At 42.5% G+C, this 22,320-nt stretch overlaps 1 protein-coding gene across 13 annotated transcripts in view; it reads left to right on the top strand.

Moving 5' to 3' along the window:
* The window catches only part of ADD3 (adducin 3), a 300,537-nt gene extending 278,575 nt beyond the window's left edge, over window positions 1-21,962 (top strand). For 9 of the 13 annotated variants that reach the window (XM_069239417.1, XM_069239418.1, XM_069239421.1 and 6 more), the window contains 3 exons: window positions 828-951; window positions 4,803-4,898; window positions 21,517-21,962. In XM_069239417.1, the coding sequence (XP_069095518.1) occupies window positions 828-951; window positions 4,803-4,898; window positions 21,517-21,827 (531 nt within the window). In that variant the 3' untranslated portion in view covers window positions 21,828-21,962. The remainder of the gene's footprint in view (window positions 1-827; window positions 952-4,802; window positions 4,899-21,516) is intronic. The other 4 variants (XM_069239425.1, XM_069239424.1, XM_069239427.1 and 1 more) reach the window with 1 other exon arrangement.
* The last annotated feature ends 358 nt before the right edge of the window (window positions 21,963-22,320 follow it).

Here is a 22,320-nt window from a genome sequence, read left to right as displayed (position 1 = left end):
GACAAATGTGATTGGAGGGTCTCCAGGTATTTAGCAATGATGCTGGATGTCCTCCGTGTACTGGTGGAATGGCAGGGCAGTTCGAAATATAGGATGAAGCACTTTGGAGAAGATATGGATACCTGTGAAGTTATCTTACTGCTTGTGGATGTGTTTCCAGAGTGAGATAGATTGCTTCCCAGTGTAATTATAAAACATAGCAGAGTAATGCAAGGTTTTTAATGAATGTGTCATCCCCTGTACATGTTAAAAATGAGTGGACAGGTTAGGATCAATGCACGTTGTTCGGTAAGGAGCCAACATATCTTTAGAGAAGAAGGTTGACTTGTTTAGTCTTCAGACCAGGTCTTCAGACCTTACACCATGTGGACATTTACCATTGTAATGAGGTACATTAAGAGGGAGTTACTCTTCCCTTTCACCAACTTACCTGGAAAAGGGTCATAAAATGAAAGGGTGGCCTTGCATCTGTGATGGTGCAAGACAGGTCTGATTTTGATACTTCCCAGAAGGATGACCATATTTCAGTATCTTAAACCAGTAAAAGAAATGGTGCTTATGCTACAATGTGCTGTAATTGCTCTGCATTTGACCAACCATGGTTGAATATTGGTGTATGTAACTTTACAGTTCTTGGGACTGGTTACAAAATAAAAAGAAAAACTTTCCCTAGTGATTACATGCTCGCATGTCGTTTTTGTGTTTTGAATACGTAAAATCTTTTGTGAATGCTATTAAATGTTTGCTTCACCTTTACTACCCACATGATTAATCACAGGAGTTTTCTCATCTTATACTTCTTTCTAATTTCTTATCTTACTTTGCAGCCAATGCAGTTTGAAGAAGATGAACTTTCCCCTCCGGCACCACCCAACCCTTTCAGTGGCCTCACGGAAAAGGAAATGGAAAAGTATAAGAAGGAAATTGAACGTAGACAGCAGGGCTTAGAAGGTTAGTCTGCCAGTGTCTTGTTGTGTGGACCAGTCACAATGCATTCACTTAGCATAATTCTCAATGATATTTACAAAATTCCTCTTTTAAAAAATGTGTTAAAGTATGTATAGACAAGCTAACACTACATTATGATAGAACGTGCCTCTGTAGGTCTTTTTAGTTGATGTGAAGGTTTAATTAGCAGTCTGCCAGTGGTATAGCCCCTCGGTGCACCGGTTCCACCTGAGCATTGGTCAGTTCTGATGGATACTTTATATCACAAGTTTGTCACCTTGTCAATGTCCTCCAGGAGCTAAACTGGATCCAGAATCTTTTCCCCCAGCAGTAACTCTCAAACTCTGCCAGGTTAGACCAAGCGATTGTAGTTGTGATTATGTCTGCCCTGGATGAGACAACATCGGGTAATATAGGACTGTGTACGTTGATGGTCAAGACTGATTTGCATATGGCTGAATCAAAACTGAGGTGGCATGGTGGACAAAAGAACAGTGGCTTGGATTGCTACCTTGAGCGATTGTCAGTGGTTAGGCAAAATGCAAGCAATCCTCCCATCACCTTTTGTGTGTTTCCACCACAGAAGGGACCCCCATGCAAATAGAGGAACATGATCTTCTCAGATTTGGGATGTTCCTGCATGGGCCATTTGCCATGTCCCTGAATCGAAAGGTTAATCTATGCTTTGCATGTTCCGCTGCTCTATTCTCCTTCATGTGCCTTCTGTATTAACACTATATATTTAGGTCTCCTTAGGTTGTACAGATTCTGAAAGAACTGTTATACTTTTTTTTAATTGAGTGATACCCTTCCTTATGGTTTCACCTTTTGAATCTGTGCACTGTAGTTGAATTGGTGGCAGTCACATCAGCATGCACAGTCAAGACCAGCAGGCTGTTTCTCGGGCTGTGTTTTATTGCTTTAAGCACAGATAAGCTGAATTTCTCAACTATTCGTCTGTTTGGCCAAAGGCTGTGTTTGCCTTCTCCATCACCCAGTCTGTCTTGCTTCTATCCTTCCTCTCATTCTAGGAAGGACAGATTACATAAGCAGGGCCCCAGGCATGCTACCTCTTACTACATTGAGCATTCAAGACAGGAAAAGAGGAATCTTGGCCAGAAATACTATTCTTGTCTGATGGAGTCGTCTTCTGTGTCATGTATTTCAATAAGGCTAGTGCTGATGCAGTCGACCTGGAGGGTTTTCCCTCCTCCAGGTCAAATATGTGCACACTTGGCCAGAGCCAAGGCCACATCACTCTCTTTTCGTGATATTCAACTACTCTCCTTAATAAATTCAACTTGATAATTTGGAGCCATCCAATAAGAGCTGTTCTTTATAGCATCCCAAAATATATGTACAGTTTCAGATGGGTGACTATTACATAGAAGGTAGGTTTTGATATGGTAGCTTCAGGGGTGGAAGCAGATTATATGATGGATTTGGAGCATGATGTACATAATATACCTATGTCCACTGATCAGTGGAGAGGTACCTTTATAGATGAAGTTATGAGTGTGATGTGGGGGGTCTTGTCATAGTCCAGGTCAGTACTAGAGTTGATGTGTTATTTGGAAGGCTGAAAATTAAGTTGGGGTGGTCTCTGTTCGATGTTAAGTATTTGGATTTCAACAGCTGAGTCATTATGCAGGAACTGAGTCTCAAGTTGGAAATCGAACTCCAGTCACTGTTCCTGGGGACTTCAGGGGCATGTGCAATCTAGGAAAACATGGACATCATTGGAAAACGCCCCATACCAAACCCGAAAAGCTATATTTACAGGTATATAACTTGTTCCCACCAAATCTGCCATGACACATCATGGAAAGACATTTCTGTTCCTTCTCTGTTGAAGTAGCCACGTTTTGTGATTGATGAGTGTAGTGTAACATAGTTCAGTATCCCCTTTCACAAATAGAGTTTTAAAATATGAGGCTCTGAGAAATAGTATGAATTTTTGTTACATTAAAGAATATGCTGCTGTCTGCTTCATTACGGAAAATACGGATTTGGCCTCTACTGATGCCAGTACTGTCCACAAAGGAATGCCACAAAAAGTGATAACAAGTGAGACAATAATAGCTGCAGTTTAAATATTGGAAATAATAGGATCAGTTTAAAATGCAGAAAAGCACAGTGACATTTTAACAGCCATAGCATGTGGCCTGTCTTCACAGTCTGGCTGATCAACAGAAGAGTTGTGAGTATATATATATATATTTTTTTTTTTTTATGAATTTAGAAACTTCTTAATGTGGCCCTGTCGAAGGTTTTTTTTTTTTTTTTTTAAGCATGAGAAGGGGTGTTCACAACTGAGAGCACATTCATGCAGTGTAAAAGCTGTGATAGTACTTTTTATTTGATCCAGACATGATAAATCCATGTTGATAATTAGATACCGATCAGAGGGAATTGCATTGTTGCAATTTCCCATCGTACAATGCACAGTCTTTAAGATGCTAAATCAGTAGTAGTAACATATACGTATTTGTCGTCTATTCAGCAAGGGTGATATTTTAACAATCGCAGACTGACTTAAATACTGCTCTGGAGAACTATCGAGAGAGTGGAATGAGCAATCTGTTATTAGTATAATTCCTGATAGAATGCAGTTTACTATTGACGGGCAACCGTAACTGCGTTCTTGTTTCTCTGGCACATCACCCCTTCCTCAGTGCACAACAGAAGCATCTGTTTGTTAGAGTTAGTTTGTTTTTGACTGCGTTTTAGCTACAGTTAAACGAATTCCCTTGTTCCTAGATAGGTTGTTGCATATTGATTCACATTCCTATCCGTGTTTGCCTGTTACATGTAAATTTACCACGCAGTATTTAGTTTGTGCAAGTGGTTGAAGGTGGTGGACACCTGCAATACTTTTTGGGATTTCAGGACTTATTTTTCATCTTCACTTTGCTCCTGCACAAGAGGGAGAAAGGGAAAATGAAGAGAAAGATGGGTAAACGACAACTAAGAGAAAGCAGGGATTCAAAAAAATAACTTGCAAAAATGAGCTAAAGAGACGAGCAGTGTAGGGCGATGAATGAACGAGGCAGCAGGTGGAATCAAGGCACGGCATCTTTGATAATCAACAGTGCGGGCTCTGGACCCTAATGCAGACTTTGGACCCATCTAATTTACAAATTAGGCACTGATTCCCAAGCTGAACAACTTCGATATTAGAAACAAGGAGAAAGAAATCTTAAGACTATTGAGTTTTAGGTTGTTTTTTTCCTTCCAACTCGGGCTGTCCCAGTGTAAACCATGTATTTATAAATGTATCTGACAGACATGATTGACGGACATTGGTGTGCTGTACAAGAAAACAAACTTATTATGAAGGGACCTTAATTGGAACAAGGTTATCCTTGAGCACCTATCATAACATGGGAGTGAAGTTCGTCTGAAAACTGCTGTACAGTTGAGACGTCTTCCTGGACATTTTTCGACTTATTTAGTTTAAAACCAGCCTGTGTAAAATATTTCCTTTCGGGAACAGTTGAAGCAAATGTGGCTCTTAATGGAAAATTGTTTTCTAAATATGTTTGGGATGTTATTAATCAACAATAATACTGCATGTTCAGCTGACTAACTTTTTGTTTAGCCTGTTTGCCACCCTCTCTACTTGGTCTCTGCATACACTATAGGATGAACCGTTTCTTAAAGAAGTATTCATGTCTCTTGTTAAAGTCCTAGCTGCTAACAATTTAGTTCACTGTACGTTTCCCTATGCTTTAACACTTGCTTGAATATTAAAGTCACAATACCTGTTTACATATTTGAAACCACTAATCTGTTACTGCATGAATTCTGCAGTGTATGTGCGCCTGGCTTCTAACAGTGCTATTGTTCTGCAGATGCTGAACAAGAATTAATCTCAGATGAAGGTTTATCTGTCTCTGTAATAAAATCTGAAAACCAGTCGTCACAAAATATTCCAGAGAAATCAAAAGGTACTTTGGATTTCTGGTTTCCCCTTTTACTTTACACTTCACTGGTGGTGGGAGCAAACTTTTAATAACTAATTTTGTAGTACAAAGTGCTTTGGTTTTTACTTCGATAATATACACAGAATGTTTTGTCTATTCTTCAGCATTGGTCTTTATATGGATGTACTGTTTTCAAAAGTCCAACGGGTTGGCAGATCCTTGCTACAGTACCCCAGCGACGAGATTCAAATCTTTTCAGCTTTATTCAGTAAATTAATAATAGGGCCTAATCTCAGACCCCAGAGGCTATGTACAGATTCATTGACCGCACATTGAATGAGCTCATCCCTTAACTAGTTACTCCAAAAATACAATGTATTTTACTCTACGATAAAAACTTTTGATATTGGCTTAATTCAAGGGATTTTGCTCTTTCCGCAGCACTCTTGACAGAATCCTGAACGTCTGTCTGAGGTTTTATCGTTTTAGCAGTCCTAAGCTACAGTCTCTCTACCTACTGTGAGACTTTCACCTCTTAAGGGTATGTCAGAAACGATTTGTCCTTGTTCTGAATGCATTATCTGGCTCCACATGAGGCTTGTCCATATTTGGCATGTGGACCACAATATTACTTCCCAGTGCAGCCTGCGGAACATCTGTTTGTCTGTATTTTACTAATTTTGTTACCAGTAGAAGTAAATTTTATCCCTGCAAGAATTCAATTCAAACATTAGTTTAATGTGATTTGTGCACAAGAATACAAACTATTACATAAACATTCAGTGACCTATTCAGATAAAACAAATGTACAGTGGCTACTAATATTTATACAAACAATCTCTGATCATTTTAGCCACCCCAATAGGATTCCCAGCCAGTGGCGGCCGGCAGCTTTAGGAGGGAGGGGGCGGAGGGAAGCGTGCACACACACACATACACACACACATTCTTTCACACACACGCGCACACATTCTTTCACACACACACACACATCCATTAACAACACTCATACCATTCAAACATGCATGCATGCACCAAACATTCATTTTAAAACATCACACACACTCATTCTTTCACACACACACGCACACACACACACACACACACGCACACACACACACACACACGCACGCACATCCATTAACACTCATAACACTCAAACATGCACGCACGCACCAAACATTCAATTTCAACATCTCACACACACTTACCTTCAGCCTCCAGGTCCCAGGAGAGTTGGGACTGCTGCTTTCAACCATTGCCTATTGGTAGAAAGTAATGCTTCTACAGTAGTGTTGTGGTGAATTCTTCATTTCATCTGCAGTCTTTCTCTCTGGCGGGAAATATCTGGTAAATGGTAGTGCATCAGCGCCCAGTATAATCTAGGCCGGGTGCCTTCATGTCGGGTTGGTGCTACGTGAAGCAAGTTCATCACCTTGAGACCTTATGTGCCTCAAAATAGCGTGAAATATATCTGGAATACCAGTGCAGAATTCAGCCTACTTCAAAGGAAAAGAATCCCAGTTTTGCACGGGTGCTGCATCCACTTACCAGTCCGAATGACACCATAAGTGAATCCTATGTATTGCATTTCTAATTTCCAACTGCACATTTTGGGGTTCCTGAGTGCCCAAGGAGCTGTTCTCATTCAAGTAGTTTTAACTGATTGTTTTTGTGGGTTTGAAAAGAACACATTCCTTCTGGGCTTTAAGTGTTGTGGCAGGATTCTCATGATACCCCTCATGCTTGGGAATCTGTTGATAAAAATGGAATTTGCAGCACCACGCATTAATTTTTAGGCGTGGTGCCCAATGGAAGGAAAGATTATTTCCAGAAAACTGAGTGAATGTCAATAGTAAGAAACTATCTTATTTCTTGCGCTTGTAGAACTACGAAACCCATGTGATTCTGTTTTGTCCTACTACCATCCTTTAAGTAAATACAGACGTAATAAAACTACTAAGCCATCTCCAGGGCTTTCCAAGAACTCTGGATTACTGCCAGACCATTGGTTCGAGTCCATTGTGAGGACCGTCACCAAATATGCAGTATCTGTACCAAGACCATTTCAGCTGGTGCAGACACCAGTGGGAAAAGCTACCTGGGCCCACGTGGTTTTGAAGGTGAGGGATCATTTCTTGCCAGTAGTTCCCTTTCAAGCAAGAAATTCATCACCAAATGCCAGATGACAATCTTGCAAGGCCACTCTCTATGCCTCTTAGTTCTGGGTCAGTCTTGTGCTCTAAATGAGTTTTGCATTAATCTGTCATGACCTGTTGAGTCAAATTTCCCAGTGAGAGACCACTAAAGGGGACACTATGCTGATGTAGTCCAATGGTGCTGGACAACTGGCAAGGAAGTGGTGTTGAAATGTTCTGTCCCTGGGAAAAGGCTGTTGATCCATAAGACGGTTGCTTCCCTATCCAGGATCGTACAAGGGAGTGATGGTGGAGCGCATAACTCAGGGTTGGAGAATATGGGTCGAAGACCAGAGTAATATCACTCTCGAACTGGATTGTTCTTCATACTGTGCTCCCTATAAGCTGCTGAACTGGGGGATTTTTCTGAGGGCCAGAGAAATGCATATTCCACTTCTCTTCCAGTGTATGATAGCTGAGCAATTCGCAAAACAATGCTAACTATTGAAGTAGATGGACATACATTTTCAAAGATGCTAACCTTGGCTGATGACTCCGAGCCCATACTAGCCTTCTGTGACCTTCTTACAGATAGTTTGATGGTTATATGGCCAAAACCATGTTCTAGCATGCCGATTCATTGACAAGTGCCCAATGCCCACGGCTGAGAAAAAACACAAAGCCTGCCATTAAAAAGTAACAAGCATATTTTACATTTAAATATATATTTCCTTTTATTTCAGTTATCAGATTTTGCACTCAAGGAATGTAAAGCAGGGATTAATACATAACTGAAATGTAAGCTCCTCTAACCTTAAAAGTTGGGCTGAAAGCTGATCCATAAATGGATAAAATCTCTTTACCCCCTCCCCCCAAAAATAATTTAGAGGAAGAGTAATATAAGGTTCTTAGTGTTGTGTGAATTTTTTTTGAGCAGTTCTGAGAAATTTCTGAAAAATGATGTGAAATGTAATTCTTCCATTTCATGCAGTGTTTTAGCGCGGGCATGACGGCACATTTCCCACTAAAAGATTAGCTCAAAAAACATAAGTGCTGCAAACAGCCACACGCATTCTGGTTGTTCACATGTTCCTGTGATGGAATTGTTATGCAAGCTACCTTTAAATACATATCCAGGTGTAATTTGGGAATTTCACATAAGAGGCATAATGTGAAATGCCAGCAGTTACACACAATTATGTTAATGTACTGAACATTTAGTCAGGACCTTGTTTCCCTGCTAAATAATCACAAATCCTTTGTCACACCAGCAGAGCAGATTGTCTCAGCATCTGTTGGAAAGGATCCCCTTAGATTAGGTAATTGCAGGGGCAGAGGTAGGGCAGAGTTTACGCAGGGATGGGCAGAGGTAGGTCAGGTAAACATTTAAAGGGGCAAGCAAGCCAGGAGATAACATTTTTGGATCCGACTCTCATCCTCTACTAGAACAGGGAGCACCCCAGGAGGGTGGTGATTATGGTGAGGGATTTCAAAATGCTATTGGGCTTGACACCTCTCCTGAATCAGCTGGACTCTCCATATGGGCCACCAACAGTGGAAAGTGCCTCATTTGCTGTGGTTGTTGGGAGGGCAGTTGAGGTTTTAGAATTACAGTTGCCATACATTGAAATGAAGACAAATGTTTTGGTGGCGATTCATCAACCTTGGCTGATGACTTGGAACCTATTCTACCCTTCTATGACCTTACAGATACTTTGATGGTTATGTGGTCAAAATCATGTTCTTATCTGCCCATCCATTGACAAGTAGCCAGGCAACACAGGCTTGCGCCTGGGAATCCAGGTTTCCTCACCAAGCATCCTACCCCGACAGCCTTAGTCTTGGCAAGCTTTAATCAGTAAGGTTAATCCTAACTCCTTTCTGACCAGATCCCCACATAGAGAATCCAAATGGATTGATGCTTTAGGCAAACAGGTTTTTTCCCTCTGCCAGCTTGACACTGTGCTCCATAAATGCAGTGTGCCTGTTGGGCATTATTCTCATGGATAAAAGCTACATGGCTAGTGAGACCTTGCCGGTGGTCCTGAAAAATCTTTGAGACTCACTAGCTCGATACATAATGGACAAGGCTGTATGTTATTCGCACAGGCCTAGGCACCGCAGACTGAATTGGCAGAGAAGTTGGCACCAGGGTTGTGCTTCAAAGGCACACCTGGGTGAACCCTACCTGATTTTCCAGTGATATGCAAGTGTCACTGATGGGCATGCCCTTCACTGGGTCTAGACTTTAAATAAAAGGCAGATTCTGTGCTGGAATGTTTAAAGACATTAAGGTCACATTTTGCTCCTTAGGGCTACTGACTCCTGTGAAACAATTCCCCCATCAGTTCCGCAAATTTAGGGAATGATTCCAATTAGCTTCTAGACAACGGCAGCCTTCTCAGCCAGTGGTGTAGCAGACCACTCAGCTCTTTCAGGGCAGCAGACATGGCAGTGGTAGACCTCTCACACGACATTGGGGCAGCAGTCCTCCAAATCATCGTCCTTTCCTACTGTGGCTACTAAACTGCTTTAGTTTGCCCTTAATGACTTGTGTCCAACTGGTTGGAGCCAGGTTTCATTTTTTGCGCCCTGGTTTGCGATCCATCAAGTCTGACAGATGGGTCTTATCAGATTGTTCAAAGGGGCTATGCCATTCCTTTTAGTTCTTTGCCCCTATCTTCTCCTGCACAAGAACGAATTTCAGAGTATCATCTGTCCATCCTGATGCGGAAGGTGCACCTCATACTCTGTAAGGGTGTCTTATTATTAGTACCAGATTGGAAAAAAGATGAGGGGTGTTAGTCACGCTACTTGTTTGCCCTGAAAAAGGGCAGGACCCCTCAGGCCTGTCATGGATCCGGCTTCCTGTGGACCGACAAATTAAGAATACTGCTGTTCACTCTGATCCTAACTGATCTGTACTTAGGAAACTAGATGATGTCCTTAGATGTTCAGTAAGCGTATTTTCATGTACCTATCCTGCAGTCCAATAGGCGTTAACTGCAGTTTAAGGTTGCATAAGATCACGTTGTTAGCTATGCTCCCCATCGGCCGCAGAATCAGTGTTTATGAAATTGATGACACTGATTGCTTCTCATGTTCAGAGATTTAGTATTTCCATACCTAACCTACTGGTTTCTGAAGGTGGGCTCACTGCAGTCAGTCGTAGATCACTTCCAGACGTCTGCAGAACTCCCAAGGTCGTTAGGGTTTACCATAAACGAGCTAAATCCCCACTTGCATCCCTCACAGAGAATTCTGTTCATTGGATTGATTCTGGACACAGTGGCGTTTTAGGCCTTTTGTCCCTTGCAGCCTGTCCAGGCTATTTGAGCTATGATCCTGATGTTTGGGATTCAGTCCTGGATCATGGTGATGACACTGGGGCTTCTAAGTCTTTTGTAGCCTCCTCAGCAACGGCAGGTGGCACATGTGGGGCCCTGCAGTGAAACTTGAAATCCCAGTGGGCCCGGTATCAAGGCTGTCCCTCCAGTTTCATTCGGGTCTCTGAGAAGGCCCAAGATCTGCAGTGGTGGCTGACCTATCCTAGTTTGTTGTGTGGTAGATTCTTCTCCCTTTCCCACACAGTTTACAGTGGTGACTGAAGCTCTACTTATTGGTGTTGGGGGGGGGGGGGGGGGGGTCGTCGTCAAGAAGAGGTGGAGATCAGAGGCCTCTGGCCTAGAGTGAAGAGCTAGCATCACATCAACCTACTGGAGATACAGGCCTTTCGTCTGGCCCTGAAGGCTTTTCTGCCATCCATCAGGGGGGAAGCCGATGCAGATTCTCACAGACAACAGCACCGACATGCAGTACTGCAAGAAGCAGGGTGGAGTGGGGTCCTGGACCCCTGTGCTAAAAGCTTTACATGTCTGGAGTAGGCTGGAGCAACAGAAAATCTTTCTAATACCCAGCTATCTGGTGCAGGGTCCCTGAATGCCAGAGCAGATGTTGCTTGGCAGATCACAAGTAGCATCTGCAACCCTAGGTGTATGCTTGGCTAAAGGCATCCTAACTGGCTAAGATAGACAGTGGTACTCATAACTCCTGAACATGAGGCCTTTTTTCTTCTGATCAGGCTACCACTGTGTGAGGAACTCCTATCTCAACAACATTAAAATGTCCTTCATCCCTAATTCTGCGATTTACACCTCCATGCTTGAAGATTGGGTGATAGCTATTGGCTGCTTTTGAGTTGAAGTCTGGGGTGGTAGATATTCTTCTTGCTGCCAGGCGCCCTTCCACAAAATCCTTCTACGCTGGGACAAGTGGCTTGGTACCAAAAACACTACCACGCCACCCACCCTTTACAGGTTAAACATACTTACATTTTGTTTGTTCTTCTTTAGCCCAGCATGGTCTTGTAGTGGGCACTATAAAAGGTTATATGTAGGCCTAGCTTTGTTTGCCGAACCAGCTAAATCTGTTTAAATCACCAATTGTGATGTGTTTTGTTAAATGTTTGAAAGACATGTTCCATCCCACACAATTTGTTATGGTACACTTGGATCTTACCTTGGTCTTGAACCTCTTAGCTTCTGGGCCTAAACCCCCACTGCTGAGCCCTTTTTTGGCTATTTGGGGTAGTTCGCGCTCAGGCCTTCATAACATTTTGTCCACATAAGCTATCCATGCCAAATTTGCTTCTTTTTCCAACATCCTAGGAATTCTAAAGGTACCCAGAGATTGTGGTAACCCCTGAAAGAGACCAAGAAATTAGCCAAAATACAGCAAAAATTTCGTTTTTTTAAAACAAATTTGGAAAAAAGGGCTGCTGAAGAAGGCTTGTGGGTTTTTTTTCCCCTGAAAATGGCATCAACAAAGGGTTTGCGGTGCTAAAATGACCAGCTTTCAAGCGCAGGCGGACTTGAATTAGAAAACCACATTTTTCAACACAATTTTGGCATTTTACTGAGACATACCCCATTTTTCCTGTTTTTTTGTGCTTTCAGCCTCCTTCCAGTTGGTGACAGAAGTGGGTGTGAAACCAATGCTGGATCCCGGAAAGCTAAATATTTTTGAAAAATAAACAAAATTCCTAATTCGGCAAGGGGTCATTTGTGTAGATCCTACAAGGTTTTCCTACAGAAAATAACAGCTGAAAATAAATATTGAAATTGAGCTGAAAACAGCCATTTGTCTTCATGTTTTACTCTGTAACTTTTTCCTACAATGTCAGATTTTTTAAAGCAATAAAGTTACGTCTGCTGGACTCTTCTGGTTGCGGGGATATATAGGACTTGTAGGGTCATCTAGAATCCTAGGTACCCAGAGCCAATAAAGGAGCTGCACCTTGCAGTAGGTTTTCATTCTATACCGGGGATACAGCCATTAATTTGCTGGAATATAAAGAGTGAAAAATAGCTATCAAGAAAACCTTTGTATTTCCAAAATGGGCACAAGATAAGGTGTTGAGGAGCAGTGGTTATTTGCACATCTCTGAATTCTGGCGTTCCCATACTAGCATGTGAATTACAGGGCATTTCTCAAATAGAGGTCTTTTTTTTACACAGTGTTTTATATTTGGAAGGAAAAATGTAGAGAAAGACAAAGGGCAATAACACTTGTTTTGCTATTCTGTATTCCCCCAAGTCTCCTGATAAAAATGGTACCTCACTTGTGTGGGTAGGCCTAGTGCCTGCGACAGGAAATGCCCCAAAACACAACGTGGACACATCACATTTTCTCAAAGAAATCAGAGCTCTTTTTTTTAATGTTTTTTACAGAGTGCCTAGCTGTGGATTTTGGCCTCTAGCTTAGCTGCCGCCTAGGGAAACCTACCAAACCTGTGCATTTTGGAAAACTAGATACCTATGGGAATCCAACATGGGGTGACTTGTGGGGCTCTCACAAGGTTCTGCTACCCAGAATCCTTTGCAAACCACAAAATTTGCCCCAAAACACCTTTTCCTCACATTTTGGTGACAAAGTTCTTGAATCTGAGAGGAGCCACAAATTTAATCCTACCCAGTGTTCTCTTTCCATATCTAGTAAACAAACTGAGTGAAAAGAAACTCAAACTCATACTAATAGCACCAACTTGGGCAAGACAACCTTGGTACACAACACTACTAGACCTCTCAGTAGTGCCCCATATCAAGCTACCAAACAGACCAGATCTGTTAACTCAACACAAACAGATCAGACACCCAAATCCAGCATCGCTGAATCTAGCAATTTGGCTCCTGAAGTCTTAGAATTCGGGCACCTAGACCTTACACAGGAATGTATGGAGGTCATAAAACAAGCTAGGAAACCAACCACAAGACATTGCTATGCAAATAAGTGGAAAAGATTTGTTTATTACTGCCATAATAATCAAATTCAACCATTACATGCATCTGCTAAAGACATCGTCAGCTACCTACTGCACTTACAAAAGTCAAAGTAAGCTTTTTCATCCATTAAAATACATCTCTCCGCAATTTCAGCTTATCTGCAAATTACGCACTCAACTTCATTATTCAGGGTCCCAGTCATAAAAGCATTTATGGAGGGTCTGAAAAGGATTATCCCACCAAGAACACCACCAGTTCCTTCGTGGAATCTCAACATGGTCTTAACATGACTTATGGGTCCACCTTTTGAACCCATGCACTCATGTGACATACAGTACTTAACATGGAAAGTAGCTTTTCTGATAGCTATCACATCTCTCAGAAGAGTGAAATACAAGCATTTACTATACAAGAACCCTTTATTCAGATACATAAGCATAAAGTAGTTCTACAAACAAATCCTAAATTCTTACCTAAAGTCATATCACCGTTCCACTTAAATCAAACAGTGGAACTCCCAGTATTCTTTCCAGAACCAGATTCGGTAGCTGAGAGAGCATTACGTACATTAGACATTAAAAGGGCACTAATGTACTACATAGATAGAACGAAACAAATTTGCAAAACAAAACAATTGTTTGTTGCATTCCAAAAACCTCATACAGGGAATCCAATATCCAAACAAGGCATTGCCAGATGGATAGTTAAATGTATTCAAACCTGTTATATAAAAGCAAAAAGAGAACTGCCTATTACACCAAAGGCACACTCAACTAGAAAGAAAGGTGCTACCATGGCCTTTCTCGGAAACATACCAATGACTGAAATATGTAAGGCAGCCACATGGTCTACTCCTCATATGTTTACCAAACATTAATGCGTGGATGTGGTAACAACACAGCAAGCCACAGTAGGACAAGCAGTATTACTGACTTTATTTCAAACAACTTCAACTCCTACAGGCTGAACCACCACTTTTGGGGAGATAACTGCTTACTAGTCTATGCACAGCATGTGTAGCTGCAGCTACACATGCCATCGAACGGAAAATGTCACTTACCCAGTGTACATCTGTTTGTGGCATGAGACGCTGCAGATTCACATGCGCCCTCCCACCTCCCCGGGAGCCTGTAGCCATTTTAAGTTGTGAAAAAATTAGACTTGTACATTTGTAAATTTGTAAATATATTACTTTTAAACACATTATGTACATACATATTTACTCCATTGCATGGGCACTATTACTATATACACAACTCCTACCTCACCCTCTGCGGAGAAAACAATCTAAGATGGAGTCGACGCCCATGCGCAATGGAGCTGAAAGGGGAGGAGTCCCTCGATCTCGTGACTCGAAAAAGACTTCTTCGAAGGAAAAACAACTTGTAACACTCCAAGCCCAACACTAGATGGCGGGTTGTGCACAGCATGTGAATCTGCAGCGTCTCATGCCACGAACAGATGTACACTGGGTAAGTGATATTTTCCATATATATATATATATATATGTTCGGTGGCATGTGTAGCTGCAGATACTCATGCTGTGCATTATCCTGCCATCTAGTGTTGGGCTCGGAGTGCTACAAGTCGTTTTTCTTCGAAGAAGTCTTTCGAGTCACAGGACCGAGTGACTCCTCCCTTTCGGCTCCATTGCGCATGGGCGTCAACTCCATCTTACATTGTTTTCTTTCCGCCATCAGGTTCGGACGTGTTACTCTTCGCTCCGTATTTCAAATCGGGAAAGTTAGCTAAAGTATCGAAAATTCAACGGTATTGTTATCGCTCGGTACTGGGTTAGTGTTAGTGTATCGGCACCGACATCAAGACCGCTTCGGCGGCCCTTCGGGGCTTACACTCTTCACTGAGGCCTGGTCAGCCCGACCACACCCGTCGGCCCAGACTAATGGACCGGACCCCCTTCCGTTTCTGTACTAAGTGTCACACAAATTATCCTTATACAGACCAGCACCGGGTCTGTAATCTGTGTTTATCACCAGAACACAGAGAGGATACTTGCGAAGCTTGCCGAGCGTTCCGATCGAAAAAGACCTTGAGGGATCGACGCACAAGAAGACTACAAATGGCGTTGAAACCGAAAGAACAGCTCAACGTCGGAGAGGAGGAAAGCATCTCCATCCAAGAGACTGACTCAGATGAATCCGAAGGGGAACGACCCTTGACAGTGCAATGAACCGTGAGTAAACCTGCCCGTCCAAAACTCAGGGTCACACCAAAACCTTTAAGGCCATGGGGATGCCACCGCCAGCAGGCCATGGCTCAATCCACCAAAAGGAAGGTGACCAAATATCGGCACCGAAAGAGGCCAAAGAATTGCCGCAGACTTCCGACTCCGGTGGAGAATCCGGCACCGAACGATCTCGACACCGAGAGTTCGAATCGACCAAACCACAGAATATCTCCTCGGAACCGAAAAAAACTGTAATAGAAACCTCGGTACCGAAAAAAGCGGCTTCGGAGCCAAAAAGAAGCTCTTATACAGAAGAGCAAGGACTTTCCAGCCAACTCAAGGAAAGACATCAATTCGAGCAAGAGTTATGTATGGAAGAACCTGGCCTTACACAAAGGAGGTTACATATCCAAAAAGAGCCTGGAAAAAGATATACTTTATCTCCACTAAAATCAAAAAGGAAGCTTGCGTTTCAGGAGACAGAAATGCAACCTAAGGCAAAAGTGGTTAGAGACAAATCTCCACCACCAATGTTCTCACCACAACTATCCCCACCGCACTCACCACAACTGTCACCAGTGGGAACACCTATAATGCAGTCACCCATATATACTGGGATGACACAGGATGATGCTGATGCATGGGACTTGTATGATGCACCAGTATCGGATAACAGTCCAAAATGTTATCCAACAAAGCCGTCACCACCAGAAGACAGTACTGCATATACGCAGGTACTATCCAGGGCAGCTACGTTCCACAACGTAGCAATGCACACAGAGCCAGTGGAGGATGATTTCCTTTTTAACACTCTGGCATCCACCCACGCTTCCTATCAGAGTCTGCCAATGCTCCCGGGCATGCTCAAGCACGCGCAACAGGTCTTCCAGGAGCCTGTAAAGGGAAGAGCTATCACGCCTAGAGTTGAGAAAAAGTACAAACCTCCCCCAACAGATCCTGTGTTCATAACACAACTCACACCGGACTCAGTGGTTGTAGGGGCGGCAAGAAAAAGAGCAAACTCTGAATCGTCAGTAGACGCTCCACCACCTGACAAAAACTAGAAAATTCGACGCAGCGGGCAAGCGAGTGGCAGCACAAGCACAAGCCCTACTTCCACGCTACGACAGGGCACACTGGGACGAGATGCTAGACATCATACAGCACTTGCCCAAAGAACACCAAAAACGTGCCCAGCAAGTAGTGGAAGAGGGATAGGCCATATTTAATAACCAGATAAGGTCCACAATAGACTCTGCAGACACGGCAGCACGGCCTGTCAACACGGCTGTGACCATTCGCAGACATGCATGGCTGAGAAATTCTGGATTCAAGCCAGAGATTCAACAAGCGGTGTTAAATATGCTGTTTAATCAACAACAGTTGTTTGGGCCGGAAGTCGACACAGCCATTGAGAAAATGAAAAAAGACACGGACACGGCCAAAGCCATTGGCGCACTCTATTCCCTACAAGTCAGAGGCACTTTAGAAAACCACAATTCAGAGGAGGTTTTCGGCAACAAACATCTGAGCCTTCCACCTCTCAAACCAGACCCACCTATCAGGCACAATACCAAAGGGGAGGGTTTTGTGGTTCCTATAGAGGACAATTCCCAAGAGGAAGGGGAAAATTCCAAACCAAGCCAGACCAAGCAGTGACTTCAATGTCACAACACCCCAACATTTGTCACCAGTGGGGGGAAGGGGGAGGCTAACCACATACTACCAAAACCGGACACACATTACCACAGACACATGGGTCCTATCAATTATCCAACATGGTTATTGCATAGAATTCACAAGATTCCCGACGGATGTGCCGCCCAAAACGCACAGACTGTCCCAACAACACTTAGAGCTATTACACATAGAGGTCCAAGCACTACTACAAAAACAAGCAATAGAGCTCGTACCCAATCATCAAAAAGGAACAGGCGTCTACTCACTATATTTCCTGATTCCAAAAAAGGACAAAACGTTAAGACCTATCTTAGATCCCAGAACACTGAATCTCTTCATCAAATCAGACCACTTCCACATGGTAACACTTCAAGACGTAGTTCCCTTATTAAAAAAGGAGGAATACAGGACAACATTGGATCTCAAGGATGAGTATTTCCACATACCCATCCATCCTTCTCACAGAAAATACTTAAGGTTTGTAATGCACGGCATACACTATCAATTCAAAGTGCTACCGTTCGGAATAACAACAGCCCCAAGGGTATTCACAAAATGCCTAGCAGTAGTAGCCGCTCACATAAGGAGACAGCACATGCACGTATTCCCATATTTAGACGACTGGCTAATAAAAACCAACACTCAACAACAGTGTCTTCTTCACACGTCATAGAAACTCTACACAAACTGGGGTTCTCTATAAATTACCAGAAATCACATCTGCAACCATCCCAAATACAATAATACTTGGGAGCAACACTCAACACACAAGGGGCAAATGCCACTCCAAGTCCACAAAGAGTCCAATCGTTCCAAAATGTAAGATCAAGCATACAACCGAACCAACACTTCACAGGAAGGTTTGTAATGAAACATCTAGGCATGATGTCCTCATGCATAGCCATTGTCCCAAATGCAAGATTACACATGCGGCCCTTACAACAGTGCCTAGCAAAACAATGGACACAAGCACAGGGTCAACTTCAAGATCTAGTGTTGATAGACCGCCAAACACACTCCTCGCTTCAATGGTGAAACCCTATAAATTTAAACAAAGGGTGGCCATTCCAAGACCCAGTGCCTCAAGCTATTATCAGAACCGATGCTTCCATCGTTGGGTGGGGAGCCCACCTCAACAACCACAGCATACAGGGTCAATGGGACAATCAAGAAAAACAACTTCACATAAATCATTTGGAACTGCTAGCGTTTTTTCTAGCATTAAAAGCGTTTCAACCACTAGTAGCCCACAAACACATTCTTTTCAAGACAGACAACATGACAAGAATGTACTATCTCAACAAACAAGGGGGGGACACACTCGTCACAACTGTGTCTCTTAGCACAAAAGATTTGGCATTGGGCAACCCACAACCACATTCGTCTAATAGCACAATACAAACCAGGCATTCAGAATCAGTTAGCCGACAATCTCAGTCGAGATCACCAGCAAACTCACGAATGGTAAATACATCCCCAGATCCTACAGGATCACTTCCACTGCTGGGGAACACCAAACATAGACCTATTCGCAACAAAAGAAAACTCAAAATGCCAAAACTTCGCGTCCAGGTACCCACACCCTCAGTCCAAGGGCAATGCACTATGGATCAGTTGGTGAGGGATATTTGCTTACGCTTTTCCCCCCCTCCCACTCATTCCTTATCTGGTCAACAAACTAAGTCAAAACAAACTCAGACCAATACTCATAGCACCAACCTGGGCTTGCCAACCATGGTACACAACACTGTTGGACTTATCAGTAGTACCCCACATCAAACTACCTAACAGACCAGATCTGTTAACACAACACACACAACAGATCAGACACCCGAATCCAGCATCGCTCAATCTGGCTCCTGAAGTCTTAGAATTTGGACATTTAAATCTTACACAAGAATGTATGGAGGTCATTAAACAAGCCAGAAAACCTACAACAAGACATTGTTACACAAACAAATGGAAGAGATTTGTTTGCTACTGCCACACTAATCAAATTCAACCACTACATGCCTCCACAAAGGACATTGTAAGCTATTTATTACACTTACAAAAGACTAATCTAGCATTTCCTTCCATTAATATCCATCTCACTGCAATATCTGCCGATCTGCAGATTACACATACAACATCACTTTTTAGAATCCCAGTCATTAAAGCATTTATGGAGGGACTAAAAAGAATCATACCCCCAAGGACATCACCAGTACATTCTTGGAACCTTAATATTGTATTAACACGACTCATGGGACCACCATTTGAACCCATGCATTCTTGTCAAATTCAATATCTGATTCGGAAAGTAGCCTTTCTAATAGCTATCACATCACTTAGAAGATTGAGTGAAATACAAGCATTTACTATTCAGGAACCCTTTATACAAATACATAAACATAAAGTGGTTCTCCGTACAAATCCAAAATTCTTACCAAAGGTCATATCACCATTCCATCTAAATCAAACTGTAGAACTCCCAGTCTTCTTTCCACAACCAGACTCAGTAGTGGAAAGGGCCTTGCATACATTAGACATAAAAGGAGCACTAATGTATTACATTGACAGAACAAAACAATTTTGTAAAACAAAACAATTGTTTGTAGCTTTCCAAAAACCTCATGCAGGTAACCCTATATCCAAACAAGGCATTGCCAGATGGAATGTTAAATGTATTCAAACTTGCTACATTAAAGCGAAAAGAGAATTACCTATTACACCAAGAGCACATTCCACTAGAAAGAAAGGCGCCACAATGGCTTTTCTTGGGAATATACCAATGACAGAAATTTGTAAGGCAGCCACCTGGTCTACGCCACATACATTTAATAAGCATTACTGTGTAGACGTGTTAACAACACAACAGGCCACAGTAGGACAGGCTGTATTAAGAACATTATTTCAGACAACTTCAACTCCTGCAGGCTAAACCACCGCTTTTTGGGGAGATGACTGCTTAGTAGTCTATGCACAGCATGTGTATCTGCAGCTACACATGCCACCGAATGGAAAATGTCACTTACCCAGTGTACATCTGTTCGTGGCATAAGACGCTGCAGATTCACATGCGCCCTCCCACCTCCCCGGTAGCCTGTAGCCGTTTTAAGTTGTGAAAAAATTAAACTTGTACATTTGTAAATTTGTAAATATTACTTTTAAACACATTATGTACATACATATTTACTCCATTGCATGGGCACTATTACTATATACACAACTCCTACCTCTCGATCCCCACCGGAGTAGAGAGAGGACGCTTACCTGCTCCTCTGCTGCTCCGGTGGGGAAAAATGTGACGTCAGCGTGCCTCGCAGCGTGCTGATGTCACAGAGAGGGGGTAGGATGTGGAAGTAGTTCTGCGTCTCCGAGACAAAAAAAATAAATCTTCCGGTGCAAATGCACCAGAGGATTTTTTAGCCCCCTCACTGGTGTTGGCCACTGGTCGTGACCCACACCAGGGAGGTAGTGCGGGCGTCTGCCAGTGGCAGACACCCGCACTTAACGGGTTATATGTCTGAAAACAGAAAACGGTCCTCCTCATTGCAATTGCATCTGCTCGCCACATGACTAAAGAGCAGGTACTTTTTGGTGTGGCCACCCTACACCTGCTTTCCAGATAAATTGGGGCTGAGGTCTTGGGTGGCCTTTTACTGAAAATGATGACTCCCTTCCTCATTGGGGAATAGATCTAGGTCATCATTCTTTTCTCTCCCTTGAAAGAAGAGAGGCTCCATCGGTTGGAACCCAAAAGGGCTTGCCATTTTACATAGTTCACATGTCGGGCTTTGGTAAAATTGCTATCAATTTTGTGGGGTTTCTGGAGTGAAGATAGGGAAAGCTTTGCAGAAAATGACTTTTTCGAAGTGGCTAGTCCTTTGTATTAAGATCTGTTATGTACTGGTTGAGACACAGCCCGCTACGGGTCACAGAGCTCTTTCAACCATGGCTAAGGTTGCTGCAGTGGCATTGGTGCAAGAGGTGCCTGTCCCCAACCTTTACCAGGCTGTGACATGGGCATCGGTAAAATGTTCACAAAGCACTCCTGCCTTGACTGACAGTTTTGTTGGGAAGATCACTTTTCCCATTCAGTCCTATGGGACTTTCTGATTTGATTCATGCCATTTTAGAGGTAAGGGATCTGCAGTTGAAAGTATCCATCAGAAGAACAAGGTAAGGAAGAGAGTGTTACCAAAGGTAAGTACACTGTTCTTTAGGATGTACTTTATACCTGTTGTTTGCCTTGAGAAAAATTACTTACATCCCCGCCACCCTTTTATTGTATAGAATTGCATTAGTGCTGCACCAAGATGAACAGCCAAAAGCTAGGTTATTAACAAGTTCATGCTTCTTTGTTTTGCCAGCTAATTATGAAGAAAACCACGAAGAACCGTCTCTCACAAATGTTCAAATAATATCCCAGGAAATTCCAGCCGTGTTGGTGAATGGGAAGGATGATATGCATGATTTAGAAGATGACCTTGCCAAACGGGTTAGCCAGCTAACCACCAGTACTGTAGAAAGTGTTGAAATAACAATTAAATCCTCTGAAAAAATAGAAGAAGCCCTTTCCCCAGATGGCTCACCATCCAAATCTCCGTCCAAAAAGAAAAAGAAATTCCGCACGCCTTCTTTCCTTAAAAAGAATAAAAAGAAAGAAAAAGCAGAAGTATAAATGCTCAGTATTGGTTGGTATTGTACATTTGGGAAAAATACACACATACTTAAGGTGACTATTAATTGTAGATCGGCATTCGGGGAAATGTAGCAACTGGAAAAGGTTATTATAAAATACATTTGAAACTTAATTCATCTCTTGCATTCTGTATCCCACGATGCCTTTGCGAGTTTTATTCATTCAGTAGTTTTACGTGGATTTTGAAAATAGCTAAATCTATTTGAGTCTATTTTTGCAAACCTTTAAATCTTCAGCTTATTTTAAGCCTCTAGTGTATACCGTTTGAGTTGCGGAACACTTTCTAGGTTTGAAACTGCTGCCTTGTGTGGTAACCCGATTATGCTTTTTGTATTTGTGGTTATTCATTTTTTTATATATATATATATATGAATATATATATATAATATTTTTGTACCCCATTGCTTTAGTGGGTGCATGTTAACAGACCACCTTTTAAATCTCTTAATTCATGATCAGAGTTGTACACTGG

The sequence above is a fragment of the Pleurodeles waltl genome, chromosome 6, assembly GCF_031143425.1.
Source record: "Pleurodeles waltl isolate 20211129_DDA chromosome 6, aPleWal1.hap1.20221129, whole genome shotgun sequence".
NCBI lineage: Eukaryota > Metazoa > Chordata > Amphibia > Caudata > Salamandridae > Pleurodeles > Pleurodeles waltl.
Note: the sequence above shows the minus strand (reverse complement) of the source record. Positions and strands in the feature narration are given on the sequence as shown.